Source organism: Pipistrellus hanaki (assembly GCF_964339955.1).
Source record: "Pipistrellus hanaki genome assembly, chromosome: 1".
In the NCBI taxonomy this organism is placed as follows: Eukaryota; Metazoa; Chordata; class Mammalia; order Chiroptera; family Vespertilionidae; genus Pipistrellus; species Pipistrellus hanaki.
In genome coordinates this window covers 169,771,489-169,798,739 of record NC_140503.1, presented here as the reverse complement: position 1 = coordinate 169,798,739, position 27,251 = coordinate 169,771,489, and the positions used below count along the sequence as shown (strand labels likewise).

Genomic DNA, 27,251 nt, shown 5'->3' with positions numbered 1-27,251 from the left:
AAGAACCCGGGTCTACCTGGTTCTCAGTTCTTTCCTGTTTACTTTGTTCTCAGGCAGGCTCTTCCCTTAGGTTGCAAGATGACCATCTGCACTCAAAGCTTTTGATTTACTCTCTTAGCACTTTAGCATAAAGTGAAAATCTATTTCCTGGAAATTGCACCAAATGGCTGAAACTTACTTCCTCTGATTGGCCTGGGTTAGGTAAAGTATCTACTCAAAAATGAATTGCTGTGGCCAAGAGTTATGATATCCTCATTGTTCAGACCTGTATCGCAGGAGCTGCATTCAGCCTCAGTGAACGTACAAGATGGTTCTCCAAAAGAATATTGGAGGCTGTTGTCAGAAAAAGAGTTTAGGTTGCTGAGTGGTAAGGAGTAACAGATCGTTACTACAATGCGCTTGTGTTTTAAAGATTTATATGAATGAGAAACCTTACCCAGTTATTTCTCATTATAGTTATGAATGTGAAAAGGAAGTTTGAGGATTTTTATGTATATTTAAGTGTATTTCTAGAATACTACACTGGTCTAATAATTAGATAAATTGTGGAAGTTTTTTCAACCATGATGTCAAACTACAAACTATGTTTCAGAATGAAGACAGGAAATGAATACTTAAAATTATAACTATGTAAATCAGTTGGTGGTAGCACATTAATAACTTAAAAAGATAAAGTTATTTCTTTTTATACTTTGGTTTGAGAGCTCAGAGTTTACCAGATGGTGGACTTTGTCAGGAGAAAATACAAAACCCAGAAATCCTCATTTAACCCACAGGAGGAAATTTTCATATGAATTTGCCATGCTCAGTCTGAATTGTTCATTATGATCATTATTTCTATTAAAAACAATTTCTCTGGGTAGCCTGCAGGGTGGCCTCAGTGGGATGCTTCCGAGACCAAAAATAAAAGGGCACAGTCACAAGGTGCCTTTGGGTGGTTAATGAACCAAGTGCTCCGTTATTTCATGAGGACTGTTTCATATGCCATTGTGATTGCTGTCTCTTCTGAAACCCAGTGCATTTATGTCTGTGCTGTTCATGTGGCAATCAGACTCTTTTTTGTTTTTGCTTTTAAATGAGATTATTCCTTAGAGTGTGATGGCTAAGAAATGGGCTTGGAAATAATATGGGTAGGTTTGAAGTCAGAGCACTTACTTGTGTGATCCCTTAACCTTTTAACACTCAGTTTCCCTATCTGTAGTATAAGAATAATATAAGAGGAGAATAATAGTAGATATTTCACAGGCTTAACAATACCTGATACAGTATAACCATTCAAAAATGTTAGTGATTACACATTTTATTCATGGCATTTTTCCTGTTTTATTTGTTATCTTGCTATCTAGGAGTTCCTTGAGGACAAAGAACTTAAAAATAGCTTATGTTCTTTCAACAAATACTGTAGTGTATTGCATCTAGTAAATATTAGATGCAAAACTAATAAATACTAGTAAATATTAAGTTATAAAATGAAAGTATAGAACTATAGGTATTTCAATTATTGCTAGGCCTCAGGGTTTCCATTTTGTCACACCATCTTGTTTTACTACTGCGTTTACAAAGAGGCAGAGGAAAGAAGCAGAGAAATGTTTCTTATGCTAAACTGGGGCAGAATGTATATTATTCATTTTTTTTTTTAACTCATTGTCTTACTCATTCTGTTATCCATTCTTTCTTGTGTAACTTCACTGTGCATTAAGTAGGCACCAAGAATAGTTGAAGTAAGGGATGAAACAGATGGTTGGCTTAGTCAAGGTGCGAAGACAAAGTACAGCAATGAATACCACACAAAGCCATGGATATGAAATGTCTTCATGGAAGAGCAGATTACACATTGCGGTCCCTCGGGTAGGTGATTGCATCAAGCTGAAGAAAATAGCTTGCCTGAAGTTGTGTATGCTTTTATTTGTAGCTTCCTCAGCATAGAATGGTGACTGTATTTTGGTCTTGGTAAAGCTAAGATGGATTGAGGGGAAGGGTAGAATAAGGGCAGTTTTCAAAACAGATATTTTTCATTTCAGAGCTCTGTATGCTTCCTTTGGCAAATGGTTATATTTTTATGTATTTGGAAATGTCCAAGGTTTATTAAGCCACATCTAATTCATTTGTAAATACAAATAATTCATTACTATTCAAAGTGACTCTTAGGTGCATGGTACTAGGCCTGTCTTTGAGAAGAAAGTACATAAAATACAGACCCTATCTTCCAGGAGCTTGGGGATCTAGTTGGAAAGTCGTACCTACAAAAGTTAGGTAATCATGAGCGAGCTGCATATGTATGTGTTGGTGCTAAGTGAGTAAGTGATTTAAACACAAAGTATTATTTTGGTTTAACTGGAGGAGAAATTCACTTTTCTCTAAATGGCTAATGTAAATTCTTGGAAAAGATAGAATTTTCAACTGGAGCTTAGCAATTGAGTCAAAGTTAGAGAGGAGAGGGGAGAATAATCTAGACAGGAAAAATGAAAATGAGCAGGTATAGTCTGTCACAAGATACTTCAGGGTGTGTGAGACAAGGTTGGGCACACAAATTGAGGCCAGAGTGACAGGAAAGGCAAACTGAGAGTAGACTGTCTTCTGGCTGGCATGGTGGAGAGGATTCGGCTCATACCGCCTCTCTGACTGAGGGACAGTGGCTGCTCCGAGGCCAATCAAGTTCAGTCTCAGCAGGAATGAGCGTGATGACATGTGAGTGATGTCTTCTGTAGGTGCTGGTGGTGGGAGTGGAGTGCCCAGCATTCCTGCCACATACTTGCCTTTCTTCTTGTCAGCAACAGGAATTTTGGAGCCCTAGGACTTCCCAAACTTTTTAGACCGTCACATTTTTATCCTGCAGGTGGACACTGGTCAGGGATAATCACATTGATGTAGGACCCTCCAGGAAATTCTACAGCTAATAAACAAGCAAATCCCCCCAAAGCAAAACATTTTAACAAGAGAACAGAAGAAAATAAAAAAAATTAAAAAAAATTAAGGCAGAGGCTTTATCCACAGGGCTTCTGTTCCAACAAATGCGATAGGATTAATTTGAAGTTTCTCTCTCTTCCCTCATTTCCCCCCTCCCTGTCACCCTCTCTCATTTTCCTCCAGATTTTCTTTTATGATTAAACTAGGTTAGTTATTACTTAGAATCAGAATCTTCTCATCTGTAATGCAAGGTGATTTTCTGAGGTCTCCCTCGCCTTCAGTTATTGAAGTGAAACTGTAAGGATTTCATTATTTTCCCCTGTTCTTTTACTGGCTGCTTCCCAGAATGTAGGTTATCTTTGTGTTCTCATTACTGAAGCTACTTAATTCCCTGAAGTAAGTAACACATGCAGAACTGGGCTTTTTTCTTCCCTACTTTATATACTTTTCACAAGTATGGGCTCTTATGGCCAGTATCTGGGAGAGCTTTCTTTCTTAGAAGCTAGGCAGATTTTACTAGTAAGGACCAGCTGAATTGTTTAAACAAATTAAAACCTTGTGTTTAACTACTGTGTAATAATGATAATCATCCCACTTTTTAGGTAGGGAACTTGAGACTCAGAGAGGTTAATTAATTTGTCTTAAGTCCCACAACAAATAAGTAACCGAGTTTGGATTCAAACTCTGGCAATTAGGCTCCAGAGTCTGTACTTTTAATCTCAATGAAATGCTGCGTCTTTTGTTTAGCCCATTTAACCATTTGACCAAAAGTTACGGGGCCCTAACCTGTTTGGCTCAATGGATAGAGCGTCTGCCTGCAGACTGAAGTGTCCCAGGTTCAATTCAGATCAAGACCACATGCCCAGGTTTTGGGCTCAATGCCCAGTAGGGGACGTGCAAAGGCAGCCAATCAGTGATTCTCATTATTGTTTCAATCTCTCTCTCCCTTTCTCTCTCTGAAATCAATAAAAATATTTTGCAAAAAAAAAAAAAGTTATGAGAACAAATGAATTCTTGATGCACTTCATTAGGGGACTCTTGCTCTGCATATTTTTGTGTTAAGAATGATGCTAGGACCCTGGCTGGGGTAGGTCAGTGATTAAACTATGGGCCCTGGTACCAGTGGGTTTTCTTTTGAGGCATGTGCAGGAAGCAGCTAGATAATGTTTCTCTCTCACTTGAATGCTTCTCTTCAAATCCCCCCCCTCCGCCCCTCCGCCCAATCCTCCCTTCTCTTTAAAAATCAATAGAAAAAATATCTGTGGGTGAGGATTAACAACAACAAAAAAGATGTTAGAAATTGGAAGGGCATTTTGCTGGCCACAGAGGATACCTCTCCCACAGGTGGATATTTACAATTGTTGTGGCTTCCTAAGTACTTTTAATTCCTAGGAAGCTCAGGAGAGCAACTAGGGAAAGGAATCTACTAGAATAGCAAGCTACTTTAGGACGCATGACTTTGGATTTTTATTCCAAAGGGATTGTTATATTGGTCGCTTAAAGGCTGTATTTAATAAATAAGGCAATTTAAGAAAGGTGCTTAGCCACATGCAAACGAATGAAACTGGGTTAGTTTGTCCCCATGTACAAAAACTAATCCAAAATGTATCAAAGACCTAAATATAAGATGTAAACCAGTAAGTTACATAGAATAAAATATAGGTACCAAACTTATGGACCTTGGTTGTAGAGAACATTTTATGAACTTGACCCCAAAGGCAAGGGAAGCAAAGGCAAAAATAAATGAATGGGACTATATCAACAAAGAGCTTCTGCACAGCAAAAGAAACTGACAACAAAACAAAGAGGCAGCCAACCAGATGGGAGATGATATTTGCAAACAGTAGCTCCAACAAAGGTTTAATTTCCAAAATATATAAAGAACTCATAAAATTCAACACCAAACAAACAAACCACCCAATCAAAAAGTGGGCAGAGGATCTGAAAATACATCTCTCCCAAGAAGACACATGAATAAGCCAATAGATGTGTGAAAAGACTTTCAACCTCACTGCCAGTTAGGGAAATGCAAATCAAAACTACAGTCAGATACCCACTCACACCTGTTAGAGGGGCCATTACCAACAAGACAAGAGACAGCATGTGTTGAAGAGGTTGTGGGAAAAGGGAACCCTCCTTCACTGCTGATGGGACTGTAGACTGGTACAATCATTATGGAAAGCAGTCTGGCGATTCCTCAGAAAATTATGAATAGAGCTACCATATATAATATGAATCAGCAATCCCTCTTCTGAGTCTGTACCCAAAAAACTTTAAGTCATTTACTCACAACAATATATGCCAACTCGAAGTCATTTACTTGAAAAGATATATGCACCCCTATGTCATTGCAGCATTATTCATGGTGGAAACAGCCAAGTGTCCTGCGATAGAGGACTGCATAAAGGAAACATGGTACATATATACAGTGGGATACTACTTAGCCATAAGAAAGGATGAAATAACACCATTTGTAACAACATGGATGGGTCTTGAGAACATTATGCTAGGTGAAACAAGTCAGACAGAAAAAAAGCTACCAACTATATGATTTTACTCATATGTGGGATATAAAATTGAAGCTCATGAGCATAAGAAGCAGTGTGGTGGTTACCAGAGGGAAGAAAGTTAGGGGAGAAGAGGGTCCTAATATATGGTGACAAGAGAAGATTTGACTTTGGGTGGTGGGCATGATACAATATACAGATCTTGTAACATGGAAACCAGGTCTGAAACCTATATGTTCATGTTGGCCAATGTTACCCCAATTAATTGAATTAATAAAATTTAAAAGAAAAAACAGAAAGAAAAAAAGGGAAAGTTGCTTAGATACAGTGCCTAGTGAGGAAGACCAGAGGTATTGTGTCATCCTTCTTCCAGTCCATTTTGTAGAAGTCACAGGTGAATTGCTGTCTGATAAGCAATGAGTTATGTTTTCCTAGTGATGCTCTGTGGGTTAGAGCAGAGCAGAGATGTGCACCGTCTGTGCAGGAGCTTCTGTTATTTAAGCAGGAGAAACATTGACTCTTCTGTTGGAGGTTGGGACAAGCCCACATCACCTCTTCCAGAAATCCAGAAATCGACAAAAGTTGATTCTCTAAACATAGACGTGCCCCTTTTAAAAGCTGGTTCTAACTTAGGGATCTTTGACGTTGAATGCTGATGAAAATCAATCAGATTTGTCAGTCAGCTGTAGAACCACTGTGATCAGTAACTGCATTTTCAGTAAGGTGAACACTATACTCTTCAGAAGTATTACCCAGATTCCAAATTCTGCCTATCATTTTTAACTCTCCCCTTATTATTTTTTTTATGCTATGCCTGATCCTCTAAAAAATAATAAGACATTCTCTTTTGTTAACTGCAAAGGCATTGCAAAGTTTTTGCACAAAGTTCTGAAGCTTCAGATATTTTTTTTTAGCAGAGATGTTAAATTTTAAAGCCCATTTTTTCTAATTACAGAAGTAAAACATATTGTATCCTATGCTAATATGTACAATCACCTTATGTTTTAAAATTGATTTTTACAGAGAGAGGAAAAGGGAGAGAGAGAGAAACAGTGATTTCATGTTACCCTACCAGGAATTGAAGCCCAACCTAGGTATGCGCCCTGACCAGGAATTGGTGTATAGGATGATGTTCTAACCAAACTGAGCCACCCAGCCATGGCTCAGTTACCTTATTTTAATGTTTTGCAAACACACTTCATAAATATTTTTTGCTTGCTGTTTAATTTAATTAATTGATGAATTAATTAATGTTTGCTTCCCCTCCTACCATGTAACCTTGATAACAACAGGTCAAATTCTTCACTTAACCTTTAGAGTCTGAAGCAAAGCCTATTAGAACATAGGTAACACTCAGTAAATATTGCTGAATAAGTACATGAGTGAACTGTGCACACTTCAGAATTAATAGAAAAATAAAAGGAAGAAAATAAACATTTGAAAGATGTATATATAGGCAATCCTTGCTTTTGCAGGACTGTAAAACTGATTATGCATGCTGAAGGTATGCAAAACAATCAATCCTAATAATCAATGAGAAAAGTTGCTATTCTTTGGCTTTTTAAAAAATTTGCCAGATCATTAAGCTCTATCTTGCTTTTGGCTATAAAGGTATAGGGGAATAAAAAAAGGTAGTAAAACTAATATTTATTTAGTACATGCTAATTTTTAGAAACATTAGGATGAAAGGGAGTGACTCCTTTGTAAAATCTCATCAGAAGGAGTTTGAATAGTGCTTGCTTTCTTGCTATTGTACAACTAATGAAATGGAATAAGCATCTTTCCTATGCTCAAATTGTCATACTCCTCTCTAATCTGAACCAGCTTCCAACATTTTATCCTCTGTGCTTTCCATGTCCAGAAATGTCTGAGAGTTCCTTTAATGTGAAGTGGTTCTTTGTTTGTTTTTTTTTTTGCCAGCACCACTTCCTCTGGGACATTGTTATCATTTTGTTATAACCACTTTCCTCTACTAGGTAACTAGTCTCTCAAATGGTCAGTGGCAGCATTGTTTGTCTACATACCCATGCCAGGGAAGTCTTCTATGCCTCCATTTCCATTTGACTACAGACTTCACTGGTGGTGTCATCACGTTTTGTTTCTGTGCAGTTCTTTCATCTTTGTTGGCCAATGCTCTTTTGAGTATCCATGTTATATGAATATCTCACTGGGAGATAAGAAGGCAACACAACCACACAGTTTGCTGTCTGTACATGAACTGGATAACAAATGTGTAGTAACCAATCACTGACAGACTTTGAAAGATGCACTATTGGTCACTGATCAAGATGCACATATGTTATTTACATAGTCATCAATTGTGGACTAAAGAGGTAGCAGTGAATTTTGTACTTTATGCAATTGCTCACAGTTCGTATACCAGGCTCACTAAAATTTGTAGTATTATTTAACTAAACTGTGGTAACTGAAATTTCACACACATTGGAACTGAGGACTCCCTCAATTCCAGGCTATTTTATGTACATATGTGTATTTTTTATTTTTTATTTGTTTTATTTTACTAAAGTGGAATCATAGTTTACTAGAGTGGAATCACATTATGAATTGACAGTTTTATTTGCTTATTTAATATTAATGTATATACATAAAAAACAATAATCTTAATATCATGTTTTATGACTATATGGTATTTTATTTTTAAATATATTTTTATTGATTTCAGGGAGGAAGAGAGAGGGAGAGATAGAAACATCATTGATGACAGGAATCATTGATTAACTGCCTTTTGCATGCTCCCTACTGGGGATCGAGCATGTGCCCTGACCAGGAATTGAACCATGACTTTCTGGTTCATAGTTCAACACTCAACCACTGAGCCTCCCTGGCTGGGCAACTACATGGTATTTTATTGTATAGTTGTATTATAGTTTATTTCATTAATCCTCCTTTTTTGGACATTTTGGCTTTTTCTATTTTTCTTAATTATAAAACTGCAGTGATCACCTCTGTAACTAAGTTTTTGAAATAACAACCGCTATTTATTTGAAATGAATGTCTTTCTAATGATAGAATTGCTGGCTCACTAGACTCATATACTTAATTTTTTTTTTATTGATTTCAGAGAGTAAGGGAGTGGGAGAGAGAGATAGAAACATCAATGATGAGAGAGAATTATTGATCAGCCACCTCCAGCACCCAGGCATGTGCCCTGATCAGGAATGGAACCATGATCTCCCCATTCACAGGTCAATGCTCAACTGCTGAGCCATACCAGTTGGGTTTGACACGTATACTTTTAAGACATTTCCATATCATTCCAAATTTCCCTTCAGATAGTGATGTTCCCTGCTAGGCTCCTGTCAGTGACATAAATTTTCTAAATCATTGCTGATATTAGACATTATCATTCCTTTAAAATTTTTCCATTTTAATAGTTAAAATATATTTTAATAGTTTTGAATACTAGTTAGCTTGAATATTTTTATTGGTTTATTTGAGTAAATACATCTTGAGAAATGAAATTTTATTCTTGTCCTTTCTATAATAGTTTTCAGATGGTATGGATTGTTTTTTAAGGTTATTTGAGTACATACATTTTTACACACACACACACACACACACACACACACACACATACACACACACAAAAAAAAACCCCACAACAACAAACACACACATATATATATATAAGTTTACCTGAACTACATTCATATGTACATACTATTCTTAGTTTTATCTTGGGGTTATACTGGTAAAGAGTATCTGTGGGCCTTAGGTTTGTAACAAAGCCTTCAATTTCCAAATGCTATCCTTTAAGAAAAGAAGAGAGAAGAAGGGGAACATAACCCTTGACCTGGAGGAGATGCTAGTTAATTTTTTATTATGGTATTTCCAGGAGATAGGGTCAAAGGAAGCTAGTAGGGCATTCAATTATGTGCTTGAGTGTGTTGGAAATCCCTCCCCCTCAGGTGTACAATATTTTACTTGGGCTTGTTTTTCCAAGTGCACTGAAGTGTGACTAAATATTTTTGGTGCGCCATGTGTAAAGAAGAGGCCCATCTTTTGTTAAATATTCCTTCATCAACTTTGTAGTTAGCCTGAAAGGGCATGGGCATTCGGCATCGGAGAGAGGGAAGGTAGGTGGGAGGCGGGCACCTGGGAGAACCTGAGGATAGGGGTGCTCCGTTGTCTCCTCCCACTGTTGTAGAAAAGTGATTGGATCAAGCTGGTTTCTGTCTAATCATTTTGGATGGCTCATTAATGGGGAAGAAGAGAAAGTCATGAGGTTGGACCTCAGCTCTTCTGAGGGCTAAAGGTCCTTTGTCACACACCACACAGAACTGGAGCGCTGTCCTTCCGGAGAGCTGAGATACAGTTTGGAACCAGAGGAAGAGAGAAGGGCTTTGATTTCTTTTTGTCTTGAGGTTGGGAATAAGCAAGGAAGATGTCCACTGAGGATGTGGAAGGGAAGTCCAGCAGCCTTGGGGACGGAGGAAGAGCTCAGAGCTACGCGTTCCTCAGGGTGGTGCAGCCCGTGTTTAACCGCAGTATTTTCACTTCTGCAGTCTCACCTGCCGCAGAGCGAATCCGATTCATCTTGGGCGAGGAGGATGACAGCCCCGCACCCCCTCAGCTCTTCACCGAACTGGACGAGCTGCTGTCCGTGGACGGGCAGGAGATGGAATGGAAGGAGACCGCGAGGTGAGGCTCGGTGGATGTGTGCAGTACTGACCTGGGGGAACTAGGATGGGCAAGAGGGTTGAGTGTGAATGAGCACCTTTCTCTAACCTCAGCACTTTGAATAACGGATGAGCATGACGTTGGCTGGGTTAGGGAATGAAACAGTTTATCTCTCCTCTTTCCCATTGACATGATGCTGGACACCCTTTATTGTACTGCTAGGCTAGGGCATCGTTTAACTGATCCATGTTGCTATAGTTTTAACCCTTATGAGGAATTAATAGTAAATCTCCACCCAAATGCTACTTCTTAGAGAAATATTTTAAAGATAAACTCAAGTACCCAAACATGATCATGTAGAGATATGTCTCCACATGTCAAAATATCTTGTGAGATAATATTTGATTTATTACCCAATTCTTGTTAGGAGGGAGGTTGCAAAGGCAATAACTGGTACCAACAAACTTGCTATTTTTCCAAGTAAAAACCTGTCATCTTTTTAAATATCCAGTGAAAGTAAGTAGAAGATTCACCTGAGTTTAGAGACCTGAGTTCTAGTTCAAACTCTGTAGCCCGTTAGCTCAAAACAGTTTCTCAGAACTTTGATTTCATTACCAATAGAGTGTATAATAATGCCTACTCCATATAACATGTATGCTATATAAGATATGTAGCATATGTAAATATAATATACAATATATGTCTGATTATATATACACACGTGTATGTATGATATATAATGAAATTCTTCATAAATTTTAAGCACTGCATAAATATCCAAGTTTTTATTAATTTCATAAGAGCAGAGCTCTTCTTTCTTTCTATATGTAGATTTAGTTGTATATTCCACACTAAATCTTTGATGACATATAACATTTACATAAGATAAAGACTGATACAATGCAGTTGTTGGTCTCTCATTGCCATCATTACATGGAGAGTCAGTATATTTCACTTCCTTAAACCGAATTATGTTAAGATATGCCTTTTATAGTCTGTAATTTAATTAAAACAAATTAAATTGAAGCAATGTTTTTTGAATGCCCAGTATAGGTCAGGTACTATTTTAGGTATTGGGAATACAGAAGTAAATATTTTTATTACTTGCTCCCTTAGGGCCTCTTTTCATGATCTAATCATTGTCGCTTCTTCCCATTCTTAGTACCAATAACCTGGATATAGTATAAAGTCCTTCATAAGTGTACTTTTATTTCATAAAACATCCTGCAAAAAGAAGGCTTTTGAAGCAAAACCTTTTATTGGTATTTCCATTTCATTCTTTCTTTACTTTCTTCCTAACAGAAAAAAAATGAGAGTTGTACTGGTGAAATCTGAATTAAGTGTTGGGGAGATTTTGGGTTAGCGTTGGCTCTGTATTAACTAGCTGGTTAACTTCAGGCGAGTCACGTAGTCATGTCATCTTCCTGAGATTGAGTTTTCTATTTTATCAAATGAGGGTCCTATTGGGTTACATACCCTCTAACATCATGCATATGTTAGAGCTCTAAAGTTCCATTTCTGCTGGTGTAGTCAGCTGTGATTAGAAGACATATTTGACTCTTATTTTTATCTTAAAATTCTGTGAGGGTACTTTATATAGACTAGAACTCAGGTATAGCATCCTGTTTTTCTTTCAGTCAAGTGAAGACTACACTTTATTTTCTATGACCCCTGGTCCCAGGAATGTGGAGAGATCACAGTTCACTTATAGGTAATAAAATGTTGAGAGAGGTGGACATCGTATTTTCCTTTAAGGTTGTTAAAGATTAAGATGGTCTTAAATACTGTATTATCCATAAAGACTTTATTTCCTTGGAAGCATATGTGTCATTTTGATGATGCACTTGGTTCCTGGGAGATTGGACTTCTGGAGAAGTGTGATGGGAATATGCCAGGTATCAGAGGAAAGCTATCCAGGAAGAAACATACTTACACATAGTCAACACCTACGACTCCTCCTGTATAGGACTTGCCACAGTTACTACCGTGTTTCCCCAAAAATAAGACCTAGCGCATGGAAAGATAAGACATCCCCTGAAAATAAGACCTAGCGCAACTTTGGGAGAAAAAATTAATATAAGACACTGTCTTATTTTTGGGGAAACAGGGTAGTACCAATTAATCAACCATATATGTGATATTATTGTTTTGGTTTTATCTCCCTCATTACACTAATTCATATGAAGGCAGGGATTACCGGCCTTCATATCTGTCTTTTACTACCACATTCCCAGTCCCTTGCTATACCTGATACAGAACAGGTCAGTAATATTTGTTGAGTGTGATTAGTTGAGAACTGATTGCTTTATAAACAAGTATTCTACATATACCTTCTTGGAGTTCTGTGGTAATCCATCCCTGATTGATAGATAGCTGAATGATAGACCCAGCACATCATTGAGAAAGCCCAGAAGAGGACCCCTGTTTGATGTTTCAAACCAATTCATCCGTATACTGATGCCATCTGCTTTTAGTCCTCTAGCCCATACTTCTTGCCTTATTTGACTGAAAACAAATGGTTGGCCCAGCCGGCATGGGTCAGTGGTTGAGTGTCAATCTATCAACCAGGAAATCACGGTTCTATCCCTAGTCAGGGCCCATGCGTGGGTTGCGGGCTTGATCCCCACTGTGGGGTGTGCGGAGGCAGCCGATCAGTGATTCTCTCTCACCATTGATGTTTTTAGTTCTTTCTCCCTCTCCCTCCCTCTCTGAAATAAATAAAAATATATTAAACACACACAAATGGTTGGATAACTAGTGAGCATCTCAAAATAGCATGTCTAGAATGAAGCTTCTGATTCATTTACTTCAGATAAGCCCCTCCTACAGAGTTCTTCACTGCAAGGAACAACTCCATTTGTAGCTGCTCTAGCCAGAAACACAGTAGTCTTCCTTGACTCCTATCTTTCTCTACACCCTTTACTTAATCCTTTGGCAAATCTTATCTATTTATCCTCAAAGATACTCAGAATCTCATCATGTCTTATATTCAGTACTGCCATAACCTGGTCCAACCCACCATTATCTTGCACCTAGATTACAGCAAATTCTTAACTAGTGCACCTCCCTGCACTTGCCCTGCCCTTACCTCCCTCAAGACTTGCCCACCATGATCTCTCTGATCTCATCTGCTTCCTCTGTTCCTCTTGTTCTGTCTGCTTGCATTCCACTGGCCAGTCATGCTTCTGTGCCAGGGATTTTGCAGTTGCTGTTCCCTCTGTATGGCTCATTTTCTCACCCCATTCAGGTCATTATTCAAATATGACCTTCTCAGTGACTGCCCTTTCTAAAGTGGAAACATTCCCCCAACTCTCTATCCCCCATGCCCCATAGTTTGTATCTTCAGCACTTATCAACATTTAGCATTTTATATACATTGTAATTTTCTCTTCTTAATAAAATTAAGGGCCCCCCTCCCCACCAAGGCAGGAATTTTTGGTTGTTTTGTTTACCGCTAAGCTTCCAGTGCCTACAACTACCTGGCTCACAGTTTACAATCTAGACATCTGTGCTAAGGGAATGAGTAGAGAAATAGGACCTTGATTCTTAGTTTACTGCTCCACCTAAACCCTGCTGGGAAGTTTTGAGGGGATTGTGCCTCCAGAAATTATTCTGGTTTTCAGTAATTTTTACTTCCTGTATGTTTGCGATAATTTGATTGCCATTTATGATGTCCAGTTTCCAGACATGATCGGGGTTCTTTTTTCCATGAAAAGCTCTCAAGTCTACCAGACTACTAAAAGTGTTGTGCTTAGAGGGAATTCACTTTATATATGAAAGTGCAGCATGGATATTTTTGTGGCTAACTTATAAAATTGAGAAACCCCAATTGACAGATTATTTTATTCCGTAGAGAACTATGCTACCAGACTTCTTCAGCTTAATATAGTTTGTACTGTTCACATTCCCTACTCATTTTAATACTCTCCCTTTTAATGTCCTATGCTTTTTATTTGACTAATGATTTGCTATCACCAAGAATATCCTACATTGAGTGTCAGAGTTACTGCAGTTTTAGTCCTGTTTCAGGAAATTCAAGTTAGCTCTGTGTCTCAAAAAGCAAGGAGGAGGATTTCAGTAGTAGGGAAAATGTTCTCATTTAAGTTGTGGAATTCACAGTAGTCATGTAAAACTATGAACAAGGGAAGCTTTTATTTATATGAAATTTGAAGTATGGCCAGTTCTACCACCTTCATTTTTCACATCTTTCCCCTGCTCTTCCCTTTCCTAAAAGTTAGAACTTTAAATTTTTCCTGGCTTTTCCAACAAAGGGTGGAATGATCAGACCTAAGAAGACTATGTTGTCAGTGGAATGCAGAGAGCACTGTGTTGTTGTTGTTTTTTCCTTTTCTTTTAATACAAGGCTTTTGTTGTATCTTTATAATATCGCAAACATTTTTATAATATTGCAAACAAGTGTGACAAATCATTTGGCATCTTGGTGTTTCTATAGTTGGACAACTTAGATCTTATTCTTCAGCCTGCTGAACTGGTCCTTTTTTGAAAACATAGATACCATCCAAAATTTTTCTGATAACCTTGTTTTTAACTGTTGTGGCTCGCTGAATCAAAGCAGCTGAATTTGATACAAGTTCAATGTCATTTCTTTCAAGAATCAACTCATCTTTCTGGGCTTGCGATACTGAACAAGCAATGCCTAACCTCAACTCTGCGAATGTATTTTTCGCCCAAGAAATTTCTAATTTCAGCAAGAGAATCCTCCTCCTTAATAACAATATTGATGGGGAAGTGAGCGTACACAGACCTCATCTTGTAACAGAAGCCCCGTGTAACACCCTTGTTCATGTTCTGTACATGACTGCAGGTAGGGCAAACTGTGGCCAGTTCCTTTCCATTTTCCCACCATTTGTCAACCCAGAGCCTCTTCCTTTTCTTTCCAAGGAGCTCTACATGGATGTAGTTGAAGCCCCTCTACAGGGTTCCTCTGGGGCCCTTCACAGTAACTGTGCATCCTTTCAGAGTGATGTCCACAGTCTGATTGTTAAGAATGGTCTTCACCCTCACAGTAGATGTGTCAAAAAACAACAGCACTGTGAGTACTCCTGTTAGGTCATTAGAATACTGACACTCAGTAATGTAGCAGTAATTATAATGGAATATTTGATATTAGGGTAGAAGCCCATGTTTCTCATTAAGAATTTCTAGGAGCTAGGTATTAGCTAGTGGACTCATGAAGCAAACGGGTAAAGAAGAAGTCGTGGTCCAGCTTTGGTGATGGCCCCATCACCCAACTCTGTTTCTTTGAATCAGTAATATCTCTGCAGAAATCATTATTGGCTTTCCCTTTTATTTCCATGACTGTTCAAATGGGCAATGTTGTAAGTGGTGAATGTTACAAGAAACTATGTTAAAGTTCACTCCCCCCGTGTCTCAGTGGGTAAAAAGGAAAGGCATCAAAAGGTTCAAGCAAAGGAACAAGCCAACCAAGGGAAAGGGTGTTGGTGTTTTCCCTCTGCTGGAAGGGCACACCGGAGCGGAGCACCCGCTTGTTCCCGTGTGCCCCGCAGACTGGCTGCTGTACCTCTGGAGAATCTGATTTCAGAGCCTGGCCATCAAACAGAGCCGTGTGCACTGCTCCTGGGACTGTGGAGAGAAACCGCTCCCTTCCCAACAGACATTGACTTCTCTTTGGAAAATTCCATTTGAGACCAAGTTTATTGTTTCTGTAAGAAAAAGGCTGAAGGAAAGGGAATTTAATCACTTTATAATTCGATGTAATTACAACATACAGATAATTTTATATAAATATTCATAAGTATACATTTATATACCTTTTATACATACACATAACTTTTATAACAACACACATAGAACTTTATATATATATATATTTTATTGATTTTTTTACAGAGAGGAAGAAAGAGGGATAGAGAGTTAGAAACATCAATGAGAGAGAAACATCCATCAGCTGCCTCATGCACACCCCCTACTGGGGATGTGCCCGCAACTAAGGTACATGCCCTTGACCGGAATTGAACCTGGGACTCTTCAGTCTGCAGGCTGACGCTCTATCCGTTGAGCCAAACCGGTTTTGGCTTTGCATAGAACTTTTGCAACAACTTTCACAGTTATTCTAGAAATTTAAGCATTCTCCTTAAAAACAACATCTTTCCCAGATACACACTAGCACTGGCTTTTTTTTTTTTTTTATGTGATGAGGCAATTACTAGTTAGCAAGAAATTTTATTATCATTTTAATAGTTTTATGAAGTTGGACTATAATCTAGGGCAAAGGTCATGTCAATTTTCCACAGTAAAACTGGCATATTTTAAAGTTAGAGGTCTTGTCTTTTCTTAATTATATTCAATCATATGATTGGAAAATTGCAAAATTCAGCGATTCCCAGTGAGTTTTCTATTTCTTCACCAAATGAGTTGAGTCCTGTTGTTTGGCAGTCACTCAGAGTGTGTTAAACTGCAGTGTGCTTTATCATTGTTCTCCTAAGACCTTGGAATAAATAAACTTCACCTAATAAACTCCTCTTCCAAGGTTACAACAGTTTGGTAATTGCAAGCATTTAAAAAGACAACTTCTGAAAAATAATTTTCCTATGACATGTCAAGAACTAGGCAGAAGAAAAAGTGAGAAACTTATTGTAGATACATGGTTATTCATAGTATTATGAAGGGTAGATGGTGGCTTTTAGTACATTTAACAGGAAGAACATCTATTTTTTACCATTGTAATTACATGGTTCTGAAGCACCTTCACAAATCCATTGGCTGAACTTTGGTACCTTGGCCTTAGCCTTTTCCTTAATGGGTTCTATTTGAGTTGAGTAGTTTTCAGTATTTTTTTCTTTTCTTTTCAAATTTGTCCTTGATACGTGAGGAGGATGGAGATAGGATGTATAGTTCCTAGAATGAAACTCCCTGCAAATAATCTGTTTAAATGGCAAACTTAGTTGATGCCTGAAAGCATACATTGGAAGTACCTTGAACAATCAATTCCTTGAACAATTAGAGCAATACATTTTAAAGGAATTTAATAGTCCTTATTTCAGAGTTTCCCTTATGCTGTTAGCTATACTAGGATATGACATCATCACAACATTCAATATTTACTGAGTTCAAAATGAAATAGATGCTAAACTGAGCTATGAGATAATACTCATCCCCTGAGAATCTGGATTCCAAGGAGCTGGCTAGTTTGAGACTGCATTTCATTCCTCTACTAGAGGCCCGGTATACAACATTCGTGCACTTGGGGGGTGGTCCCTCAGCCTGGCCTGTGCCCTCTTGCAGTACAGAACTCCTCAGGGGATGTCCAACTGCTGGCTTAGGCCTAATGCCACCTGCGCTCACCAGCCATGAGCCCAGCTTCTGGCTGAGCAGTGCTCTCCCTGTGGGAGCACACTGGCCATCAGGGGACTGCTCCTGCGTTGAACATCTGCCCCCTGGTGATCAGTGCTCATCATAGCGACTGGTTGTTCTGCCAGTCATTCTATTGATTTGTTCTGCCAGTCATTGGTTGATTTGCACATTAGGGTTTTATTATACAGGATTGTTATATCTTGACTTACTGTCCTCTAGGAAGGTGAGTAATGCTATTCCATAAATCCAAGCTAGTTAAGATTTATGACTTCTAAATATACTTTAAAAACTTGTTCAAAGTCATATTGAAGTCCAGTGTGGTTCCTATAATATACACTATGGAGAGGAATGAAATAAAAGATCAATCACAGAATAATAGAGGTTTTACTCCTTTAAATTTTTTAAAATTAAACTTATACTGTTTAAATATAATAAAATAGAGCCACTGTCACATGCTGTGTATAAGTGAGGCTTAGTTTTCTCTCAAGAAATGGTTTTGGCAATATAAATTTATGGCAGATGGTAAAAAGGGGGACTCGTTTAGTAAAGATTAGCCGGAATTGAAGGCTGTATAAAACACTTCCCTTCACTGAGTTTCTAGCTGACTCTTGTCATTCATCTTGGGCTTAAATTCTATGGCCAAATATTCTATTCCTCAACTAATAAGAATACTCTTAGGAATAAAAATAAGGAGTCACTACAGTCTTTAAAGATGACATAATTTTATGTAGTTCTGTCTTGGTTTTATATACTATACAATCTTCTAACCTCTAGAGTCTTATCTTGAGCAATAACCTATAAATCAAATGTAAATGTGATTCACATAGTAGTTGCCAACAAACATGGTGAGAGATTCTGTCACCAAGCATGAAAAGATAATACACCTAAATCTAACCAATGTAATATGCTCCATAAAATGATTACTCTCAAAATAACCCCAATTACCTTTTATCGTTTTGGCAGATTATGAGTGTGATGTAAAATTGTCATTGTTTTATTTCTGTGGTTCTAATACCAAAGTGAAGAACTAAATTACACACACACACACACACACACACACACAAGTATATTAAGGGTCTTTGGTTTTTTCCTTGGGATGTTTTGCAATCACTTTGTAGAGATAAACAAGGCCCAGTTATGAAGGTTTAAAGGTTTGGTGGTGCTGTTTGTTTTTTAACTTGTGAGGAAAGCCTGTAAAAAGTCTCCACTGCCTACATATTTTGGGACTCAGGGGGAAGAAGGGGGGTCTTAGAATTAAGGGTGAGGTTAGGAATAAGGTTGCCATTGACAAGTGGGAGTTTATTGAGTGGGAGAGGCTTCCTGAGAGGGGTAACAGAGGGAGACTTTTTAAATATGGATAAACTACTTCTGAATCACATGAATGTTAGGCTTGCTTAAAATTCTAAATTTTCTATGACACTGTGGCTGACCTCTCGATCTCTCTTCCCTCCTGGTTCTGCTAATGTGTTTTTCCCCTCCTTTGGGGGTGGTGAGCGGTCTATAAATAATATCGTATGTAGAGCTTCCTCTGATCTCTGCCCTTTGTTCTCGTGTTTAGTGAGTGTTTAGCTTTTCTAGGTAAACATTTTTCAATCATTAAACCTTTGAGTGAAGAATGTAGAAAAACAATTTTTTATACCCCCCTGTTGATCTTTTTCAATATCTTTTAGAAGGTTTGAAGTGAGAGGAAAAAAGCATTTTTCTTTGGATCATGCTGAATAGCAAAATGATAATGCTTTCCTTTTTTCTTCTTTAATGTGTATTTTTAACCAGTGTATGAAGAGTCTATATGTGTAATGTGTGGGACATAAGAACTGTCAAGTAGGTTTTGCTCTCATTTCCATTAAACTTTTTGATCTATATTACTAAGCTATCAAAATGTCCAGGAGTCTCAGAAAAAAGCAGCTCTGAAAGAGGGTTGTTTGCTCCATTGCTAAGGTTAATAGATCAGTTACAAGAAGATGTGTTGTTCGCTGAGCTTGTGTATTTTTAAACACATGTGAAGCCAGATTTTAAGGAGGGAACATAGGCCTGCAGAGAAATATATATGAAAGTAAGACATAGCTACACATGCTCATCCTCTTTAGGCATTAAAGGGGAGCTTTATATTCATGTGACCACTTTACACATGTTTTTCAAATATTTAAGATAAATATTTTTTATAACTGATATTTCACCTTCTATAAATTTACCTTGTGAATTCACATAGTGGTGACTATTTTTACCTAGGTAGGCTCTACCTACATGGGTAATTCTGTAATGCATATTTTTCTACCTTATTTTTAAAATTTTAGTTAAATCATTCTAAAGGATTTTGTGGTTACTGATAGACAGATATAAAACCTTTGTTTCCACCCTAACCGGTTTGGCTCAGTAGATAGGGCATCAGCCTGTGGATTGAAAGGTCCCAGGTTCCGTTTTGGTCAAGGGCATGTACCTTGTTTGCAACACATCCCCAGTAGGAGGTGTGCTATAGGCAGCTGATTGATGTTTCTAGCTCTCTATCCCTCTCCCTCTATGAAAAAAAAACCCCAATAAAATATATTAAAACAAACAAACAAACAAACAAACAAACAAACAAAACCCTTTAGTTCCTTTGTTTTTTCTTCTTCTTTCTTTCATTAGGGGAAGGTGCAGACTACTGACTCTCTTTGGTGTATTTATTTAATTTATCTTTATTGTTGAAAGTATTACAGATGTCCTCAGTTTTTTCCCCATTGACTCCATCTACTCCGTTTCTGCCCCTCCCAAGCCTTCAACACACTATTGTTTGTGTCAATGGGCTATGCATATAAATTCCCTGGTTAATACCACCTCCCCCTTCACCCCCCCCATGCCCATCACAATTAACGATATAATAAGGTTTTAAGACTCTGGGAAAGGAGACATTTTGGTAGTGCTGATGGGGGTGGAAATGGAGGGGTTGATGTTGCCATTCCAAGGTTGTTAGAACACTTTTAATTGCTATTTACCATCTCATGTTCCTAGGTGGATTAAGTTTGAAGAAAAAGTGGAAGCGGGTGGGGAGAGATGGAGCAAGCCCCACGTGGCCACATTATCCCTTCACAGCCTATTTGAGCTGAGGACATGTATGGAGAAAGGATCCATCATGCTTGACAGGGAGGCTTCTTCTCTCCCACAGTTGGTGGGTAAGTATGTTGCTTTAAGTTCCTATCATTTTTCATCTTTTCCTACCTATTAATGAGTTTCCATCAATGCCGATGACTTCTATTGTAAGCAGATTTGAATATTCTAGAACATGTATTTTCTTTTTTTATGTTTTAAAACTAGTAATGTTTCTTGCAGAAAATTTGGAAAATACAGACATATATTGAGAGGAAAATTTAAAAAGTCATTCATTGCACCTAACATTTTGGTGTATTTTAATCCAGTTTTGTTTCTCAATCTTCTCTCTTACGCTTTTCATTTTTATGTTATTCTATAAAAATTAATATTGTGATTATACTGTATGTACATGAATATGCATCTATTTATAGGATTAATATTTTGAATGGAGTCCCCACCCAATTTTTGGTTATATTGGACTGGAAGTCTGGATACTGGATTTCTAGAACTCTTTGACCTTAGACATTGAACTGAGCTGCTCTGGGCCTCAGTTTTGTCATCTGTACAATAGGGCTTAAATCCTGTGTAGGAAGGAGAACAGTCTAGTTCCTGGGTTGGGACTGATTTTGTAGACAGAAGTCAAACTTTAGCTGTAGATAGAGAAAAGTTGTGTGGAGCAAGACCAGAACAACCTTATGGGTTAGTGACTGAGTCAGATCACGCTAGTTCTGAGTGTCATTTGTACAACCACCTGCAAGCCAGTGAACCCAACGGTGCAGGGCAGCTTTGGCATCTTTTGCAACTAGTGTTGTGTAGTGAATGTTAACTCATCATGTAGAACACCTTTGGCACACATCACTACATTCCAGACAGTAGTAATTGTTTTTATTTTCTAAGTAGAACCAGAAATATGGCCTAAGCGACCTTATTACACTTTCGATATAGGTGTACTGAATAACTCATTGAGCACACCTTCAAAAACAGCGCAGGGGCTCTGCCTGTTATTCCTAGGAATATTCCATAACCCGGTGACCATTGGACCTGTTGGGATGACTACACTTTCCCAAGGGGTCTTCAGGGTGCCTACTTTGGGATTATGGGGAAGAGGATGTGGATCATGGCTCTACAGAAGGGGAATAGTGTAAAGTTTCTGTGTAATTTCAGACTGCTGCAAAATTTCTTTGATTATCTTTAGACAAAAGGCCTATGGCATCTGTGTCTTTATAGACATTGGGGAGGTTATAGCACTTACACCAAAAGATTTGTTGTCAGATGAGGCATATAGCTGGCTGATGTGTGTATATTCCCTTTTCTTCAGAGAGCTTCTTAGATTTGCAAAGAAGCCTCATACTTTTCATGCATTTGAATATTGAAGGTGCATGAGAAGGGAGACAGACCAATGTGAAGATGCTGGGTGGACAGAATTAATGAGCTCATGCATTTATTCAGCAATGGTGTGTAAGCTTCTGCAATGTGCCAAACACTGTTCCAGGCCCTGGAATTAGGTTTGCAAATCTACCACTTTATAGTGGGATAAGTTACAAATCCATGTCTATATAGGTAGTTAGAAGATAATGTAGGAAATACAGCTCTGTGTAGAATTTTTCATATTTGACTAGGCAGATGAGGCTGAAATGGACATTTGATATATGAGGAGAGATCTTGGATTATTGTACCAAGGGAAGGTGGGGCCTACCTACAAAGACAGAAGCAAATGGAAGGGATGGTTTTCTGGGCAATTTGTTCCACTGGCGATTTTAAAAACTAAATTGAAATGTTACTTAAATATGAAAATTTATCACATTTTTTGGGTTTATTAAAAGAAAGATTTTTATAATTGAAACTCTTCTGGCTTTCAAATTCCATAGCTGAATGATGACTGTTACTTTAGCCATGTGATCCTTTGAGGTAGATAAGTGTAAGGATTCTTCCTTCTTCTGCATCTCGACAACAAGAATGTAAAATCAGAAACATTAGGATTCTAAATTGAATAAAGGCACTCACATTGTATGTTCTTTACTTGCAATGAGGGATACGTCAGCTTTTCTTATAAACCATCTTATGAATAAACTAGGATAGAACAGTAAGTGATCTCAGTGATACAAATACAACTCATACTTCAGTAGAAACAGAAACATGGAGAACAAAAACGTGTCTCCTAACAGAATAATTTGTATATTGACCATTTAAGGTTTTGTAATTGCATAAGCATCTTACAGAGCTGAAAGCATCCTAAGTAACAGGCTGCCAGAATTGTTTCATGAGTATCCTTCCTTAATGGCCTACTGGCACTACAATGCACTCTTAAACATACATGGGTATCACTGTTCACCCACTAACTTTTTTTATTTATTAAAGTCTGCATGAGAGATTATTATCTAAAAGAGTGTTATGGTTAGCAAAAATCAATTCAGTTTTTGAGTGAGAATTGCAATCTCTGTATTCTTAGACTTTAAGAAGTCATCTGGAGCAAAAATGTCTGAAATCAGACAAGTTGCAAAGATACAAAAGAAATGCCTACATGCAAGGCAAAATGGACATTAAGTTGTGTCCTGGCAACACATAGGCAGTCTAAGGGGAGAAGATGTGTGTGGTTTAAAGGTCACCCACCAGAAAGATTCCTATAATCAAAAGAAAAAGTCTCACCATAGTCTTTTGTTATTGCCTGAAATTTCATCGTTTGGAGATTTATTTCACTGAGCCCAGAGAGTCCTGTATTAAAATATACCGCTGTCTGACAAAGGTCATATATTAATTCCATGAGACAGAGTGGCGTTGTAGAAAGGATGGTGGGTTTATAATTGAAGGGGGGTTTAATGAAAGATTATGTCTACTAGCCTGGAAGACTGTGGGATGAACAAAACAAGTTACTTAACACCTTAGTGGTCTCAGCTTACTCCTTTGTAAAAGCAGGATGCAGGTGGACTTCTCAGAGTTTTTGTGAGAAGCAAATGAGCATATCAGGTGTGATTATTATGTTCTTACATAACTATGTCAGCATACATGAGTTTATCCACATCTTTCTCCCTGTCACCCAGCAGAGGGCTGAGTGTAGACTGAGTCAGGTAGGTGTTCAGGGACTTCGTGAGCAGGAGAAAAGATTCTGAAAGGTGTAGTGGACGGATCTGGAAATAATGAACAGCTTCTGCGCTGTGCCTCGATGTGGTCAACAAGGGTGACAAAAGTTAAAGTGGGATTACATACTTGGACTTTCTGTGAAACTGTCTTTGGGATAGTCATCACCAGAAAGGGTCATCTTAAGGAGCTTTGTTCTTCTGCAACTAACTGACCTTTTAGTTGAAGTAGAGGCAGAGTCCCACATTACAGTGGAGCTTTGTTAGCCAATGACCAGAGAGGTTCTGGTATTTACTGCATTTAGGAAAGGGTCTCCAAGTATTCTGTGTTCTCACTTTAATTTTTCATTACTTTTTGTTATCAGCTGTGAACTTTTTCTATAACCTCTATGCATTTATTTAAAAAATAGTCATTAAAATTTAAAATTAGACACTACTAGGTCACCTTGTAGTATCATTAGTTAGTAATAGGTTTGCTCTGCGGTCCCTGGGGCGAGCAGGCAGAGGAGAGGGCCAGGGGTGCATTGTGGAGCTGATGATACAGAGAAACAAGTCAGAGGCAAAAACCCCAAAAACAATTAACAAGCAAAAGAAAGAAGAAAGGACCAGATTTGCAGGAGTGCAAGGAAAAGAACATGTTTGAGGGAGTGTAACTGGCTGCAAAAAACAAAAAAAAACTTAAAAATCTTCTGAAACAATCTAAACCTTGCAGAAAGTTAAAGATGAAAGGGGAAAAAAACCCTTATTTCATTTCATTTCATTTCATTTCATTTCATTTCATTTCATTTCATTTCATTTCATTTCATTTCATTTCATGTATTTATTTAGTTCTCATCCAAGGATATGTTTATTGGTGAGAAAGAGAGAAAGAGGGAAGAGAGGAGAGAGAAGAGAGAAGAAAGAAGAGAGAAGAGAAGAGAGAAGGAGAGAGAAGAGAGACGAGAGAGAAATATAGATCAGTTGCCTCCTGTATGCATCCCAACTGAGAATTGGACCTGCAACCTATTGGTGCGTGGGATGATGCTCCAACCAACTGAGCCGCCCAGCCATGGCCCTGTTTGCATTTTAAATGTCAGAAGATAGAATGGTAATGTGAAGAGTTATTGTCATTATTTGGTTATCAAAAATTATTCCTGTTTTAGAAGAGGGTGAAGTGGAATTGTTTTGTTCTGAATTTAGTTGAGAATTATGTGCAGCTATGTCTTAATTAAGATACATCTCCCCACCACCCCAATTTCTCTCAACAAATGAGAAGAAAAAGTAATAATAAGTGTGATTATATCAAGGAAACAATAGCAAGATTTTTATCCTTTCTTGCAGTCCACCTGCTACTCCTTCTTAGTGGCATCTGATGCCCTGAGTTTGCAGGCACAAAGGAATCTGGTCACGAGCAGAGGGAGACTGTTTAATCAGTCGTTCCTTCTCACACGTTTATTAAAAAAAAAAAAAAATTCAGCCCAATTCTGGCTCTTAGACCCTCTTCTTGCTTTCTTTATGCAGAATACCTTCTTAAAGCTAGTAGAAGATTTTGTCTTTAAAGTATTTGAAGGATAAACACTGATTATTTTGGAAGCTTTATTATTACTATCGTTATAATTCTACATTTAAAGTGTTACTCATATATGAAGCAAGTACATTGGTATTTTTCTCCCCTCCTAAGTTAAAAAAAATTATGTCATTTCAGGTATTTTATTATGATGGGATATGGATTATAAAAATGTAGCTCTATTTTTAGAGTTCTCATTTTTATATTTAAAGGCGTTCCTGAGCTATGGTTGTGAGCAGATGTGTTAGTCATTTTTTTTTGTTTTTTACACCTTTTATATTTTCAGAATAGTAATATATTTGTTTTGTCATAAATCTATCTTCATTTTTAAATAATCCAGAAAAATGTAACACAAAAATTAAAATATCACAAATCTGATCCTGCAGAGCTGTCCTCCTGCAATTTTCTGTACATCTGTTTCCAGATATGAAATTTATTTTACAAAACAGGATCATACTATTACACTTTAATCTGCTTTTTTCTAAACTCAAAAACATAATACAAATTTTCTTTCCACTTCATTAAGTAGAAATATAACCATCATTTTAATAGTTGTAAAATACTTTAAAAAATCTATTATTGGGCATTGTATTGCCCTTAAAATTTTATTGTAAAGAAAAGAAGTGACCTGGCTGGTATGTGTGCTCAGTGGTTGAGGGTAGACCTATGATCCAGGAAGTCACAGTTTGATTCCCAGTCAGAGCATATATCTGGGTTGTAGGCTCGGTCCCCAGTGTGGCAGCCAATTAATGATTCTCTCTCATCATTGATGTTCCTCTCTCTCTCTTTCTTTCTTCATATATATATAATAAATAAAGATCACTCAGGACTGGGTCCCCAGACCTCAGCTTTAAAAGATAAAAATAAAAAGAAGTAACCATTTTTGTCCTCTTATGAAACTGTTTCCTTACTATAGATTTCCAACAAAGGGCTTGAACATTTAAAAGGGTTTTGTCATGTGGCTGTGGGTGCCGTCAGGACAGAATGCACTGGTTACTACGCTCATCATCAGTATGTGGAATTGCCTGCTGCACACTTTCTTCTCCCCGGGGACTCACCTTTTAAATTTTGCCACTTTGATAGATTAACAGAGACCTCGTAATTGGTTATATTATGAAAATTTGTTCAAATTGTCTGTTAGTCTTGGAGTTAACTGATATCTTGGGTGTTTGTATTTCCTTTAAGAATGTCTCCTTTGTCCCCAGCTGGTTTGGCTCAGTGGATAGAGCATCGGCTTGCGGACCAAAAGGTCCTGGGTTCGATTCCAGTTCAGGGGCACATGCCTAGGTTGTGGGCTCAATCCCCAATGGGGGGCATTCAGGAGGCAGCCGATCAGTGATTCTCTCTCATCATTGATGTTTATGTCTCTCCTTCTTCCTTACTCTCTGAAATCAATAAAAATATATATTTAAAAAAAGAAAAGAATGTCTCCTTTGGCTTTTTTTTTTCTTTTTTTTTCCCTGTTGCATGGCCATCTTCCTGTTGGTTTGCAGAAGCTCTGCATGTAATCAATATATATATATTTGGTTTAGAGCTTCCTTTTCAAATAAAGAAAAGTATTGTGTGATATGGAAAAAAAAATCTAAACTGTGAATCAGAAAACCTGGTTTTATGTTGGGGTATTTTGCCTCTTATTGGGCTATGTCTTTTCTCACCTGTGGAACAGGAGGTTGAACTGGACGCTCTTTGCTGCCATGCAGGGTTGGCACATTCTTTCCCAATTGGTAACGTCTGTGGGGTTTTGACACCGAAGGCTTAATTTCAGTGTAGCTGTGAGGTGTTACTGCCCCCACTTCCCTTGAAAGGGTTTGTAGTTGGTGCTTAAAGAGTTCCCTGGCACGGTGGGCCATGTTTATGGGAACTTAATGACAGGCATAAGCCACACAGATGTTCTAACCTGTGCTAATTGTGATTTCCAGGCACGAGTAGTGGAGGGCTGGCTGTGCCTACGGAGGCTTGGTTGGAGATTACAAGGGAGGGCAAGAATAGAGGGAGGCCCTGCCAGGAAGGGTAGATAAGAAACACTTTAATCCACAACCCTGGAATTAGAGTAGGAGTTTGATAATGCTGGGGCAGTTTGTTTATTTTTGTGGTTCCGCTGTGAACTGGACTTCCCACATTGAAGAAGACTTGAAGGGAAAGTAGAGGAGTTGTGTGTGGTAGCACCTAATTACT

General features: G+C 38.0%; 1 protein-coding gene and 1 pseudogene across 6 annotated transcripts in view; one reads left to right on the top strand and one right to left on the bottom strand.

Moving 5' to 3' along the window:
* The window catches only part of SLC4A4 (solute carrier family 4 member 4), a 323,102-nt gene that overhangs the window by 130,797 nt on the left and 165,054 nt on the right, over window positions 1-27,251 (top strand). For all 5 annotated transcript variants that reach the window (XM_084889751.1, XM_084889749.1, XM_084889747.1 and 2 more), the window contains exons 4-5: window positions 9,941-10,076; window positions 20,379-20,539. In XM_084889751.1, coding sequence (XP_084745877.1) covers window positions 9,941-10,076; window positions 20,379-20,539 — 297 coding nt within the window. The remainder of the gene's footprint in view (window positions 1-9,940; window positions 10,077-20,378; window positions 20,540-27,251) is intronic.
* LOC311612658 (large ribosomal subunit protein uL6-like) lies at window positions 14,454-15,372 on the bottom strand (annotated as a pseudogene). The gene is made up of 2 exons: window positions 15,258-15,372; window positions 14,454-15,118 (listed from the first exon to the last, which is right to left on the bottom strand). The product of its transcript is annotated as a large ribosomal subunit protein uL6-like (transcript).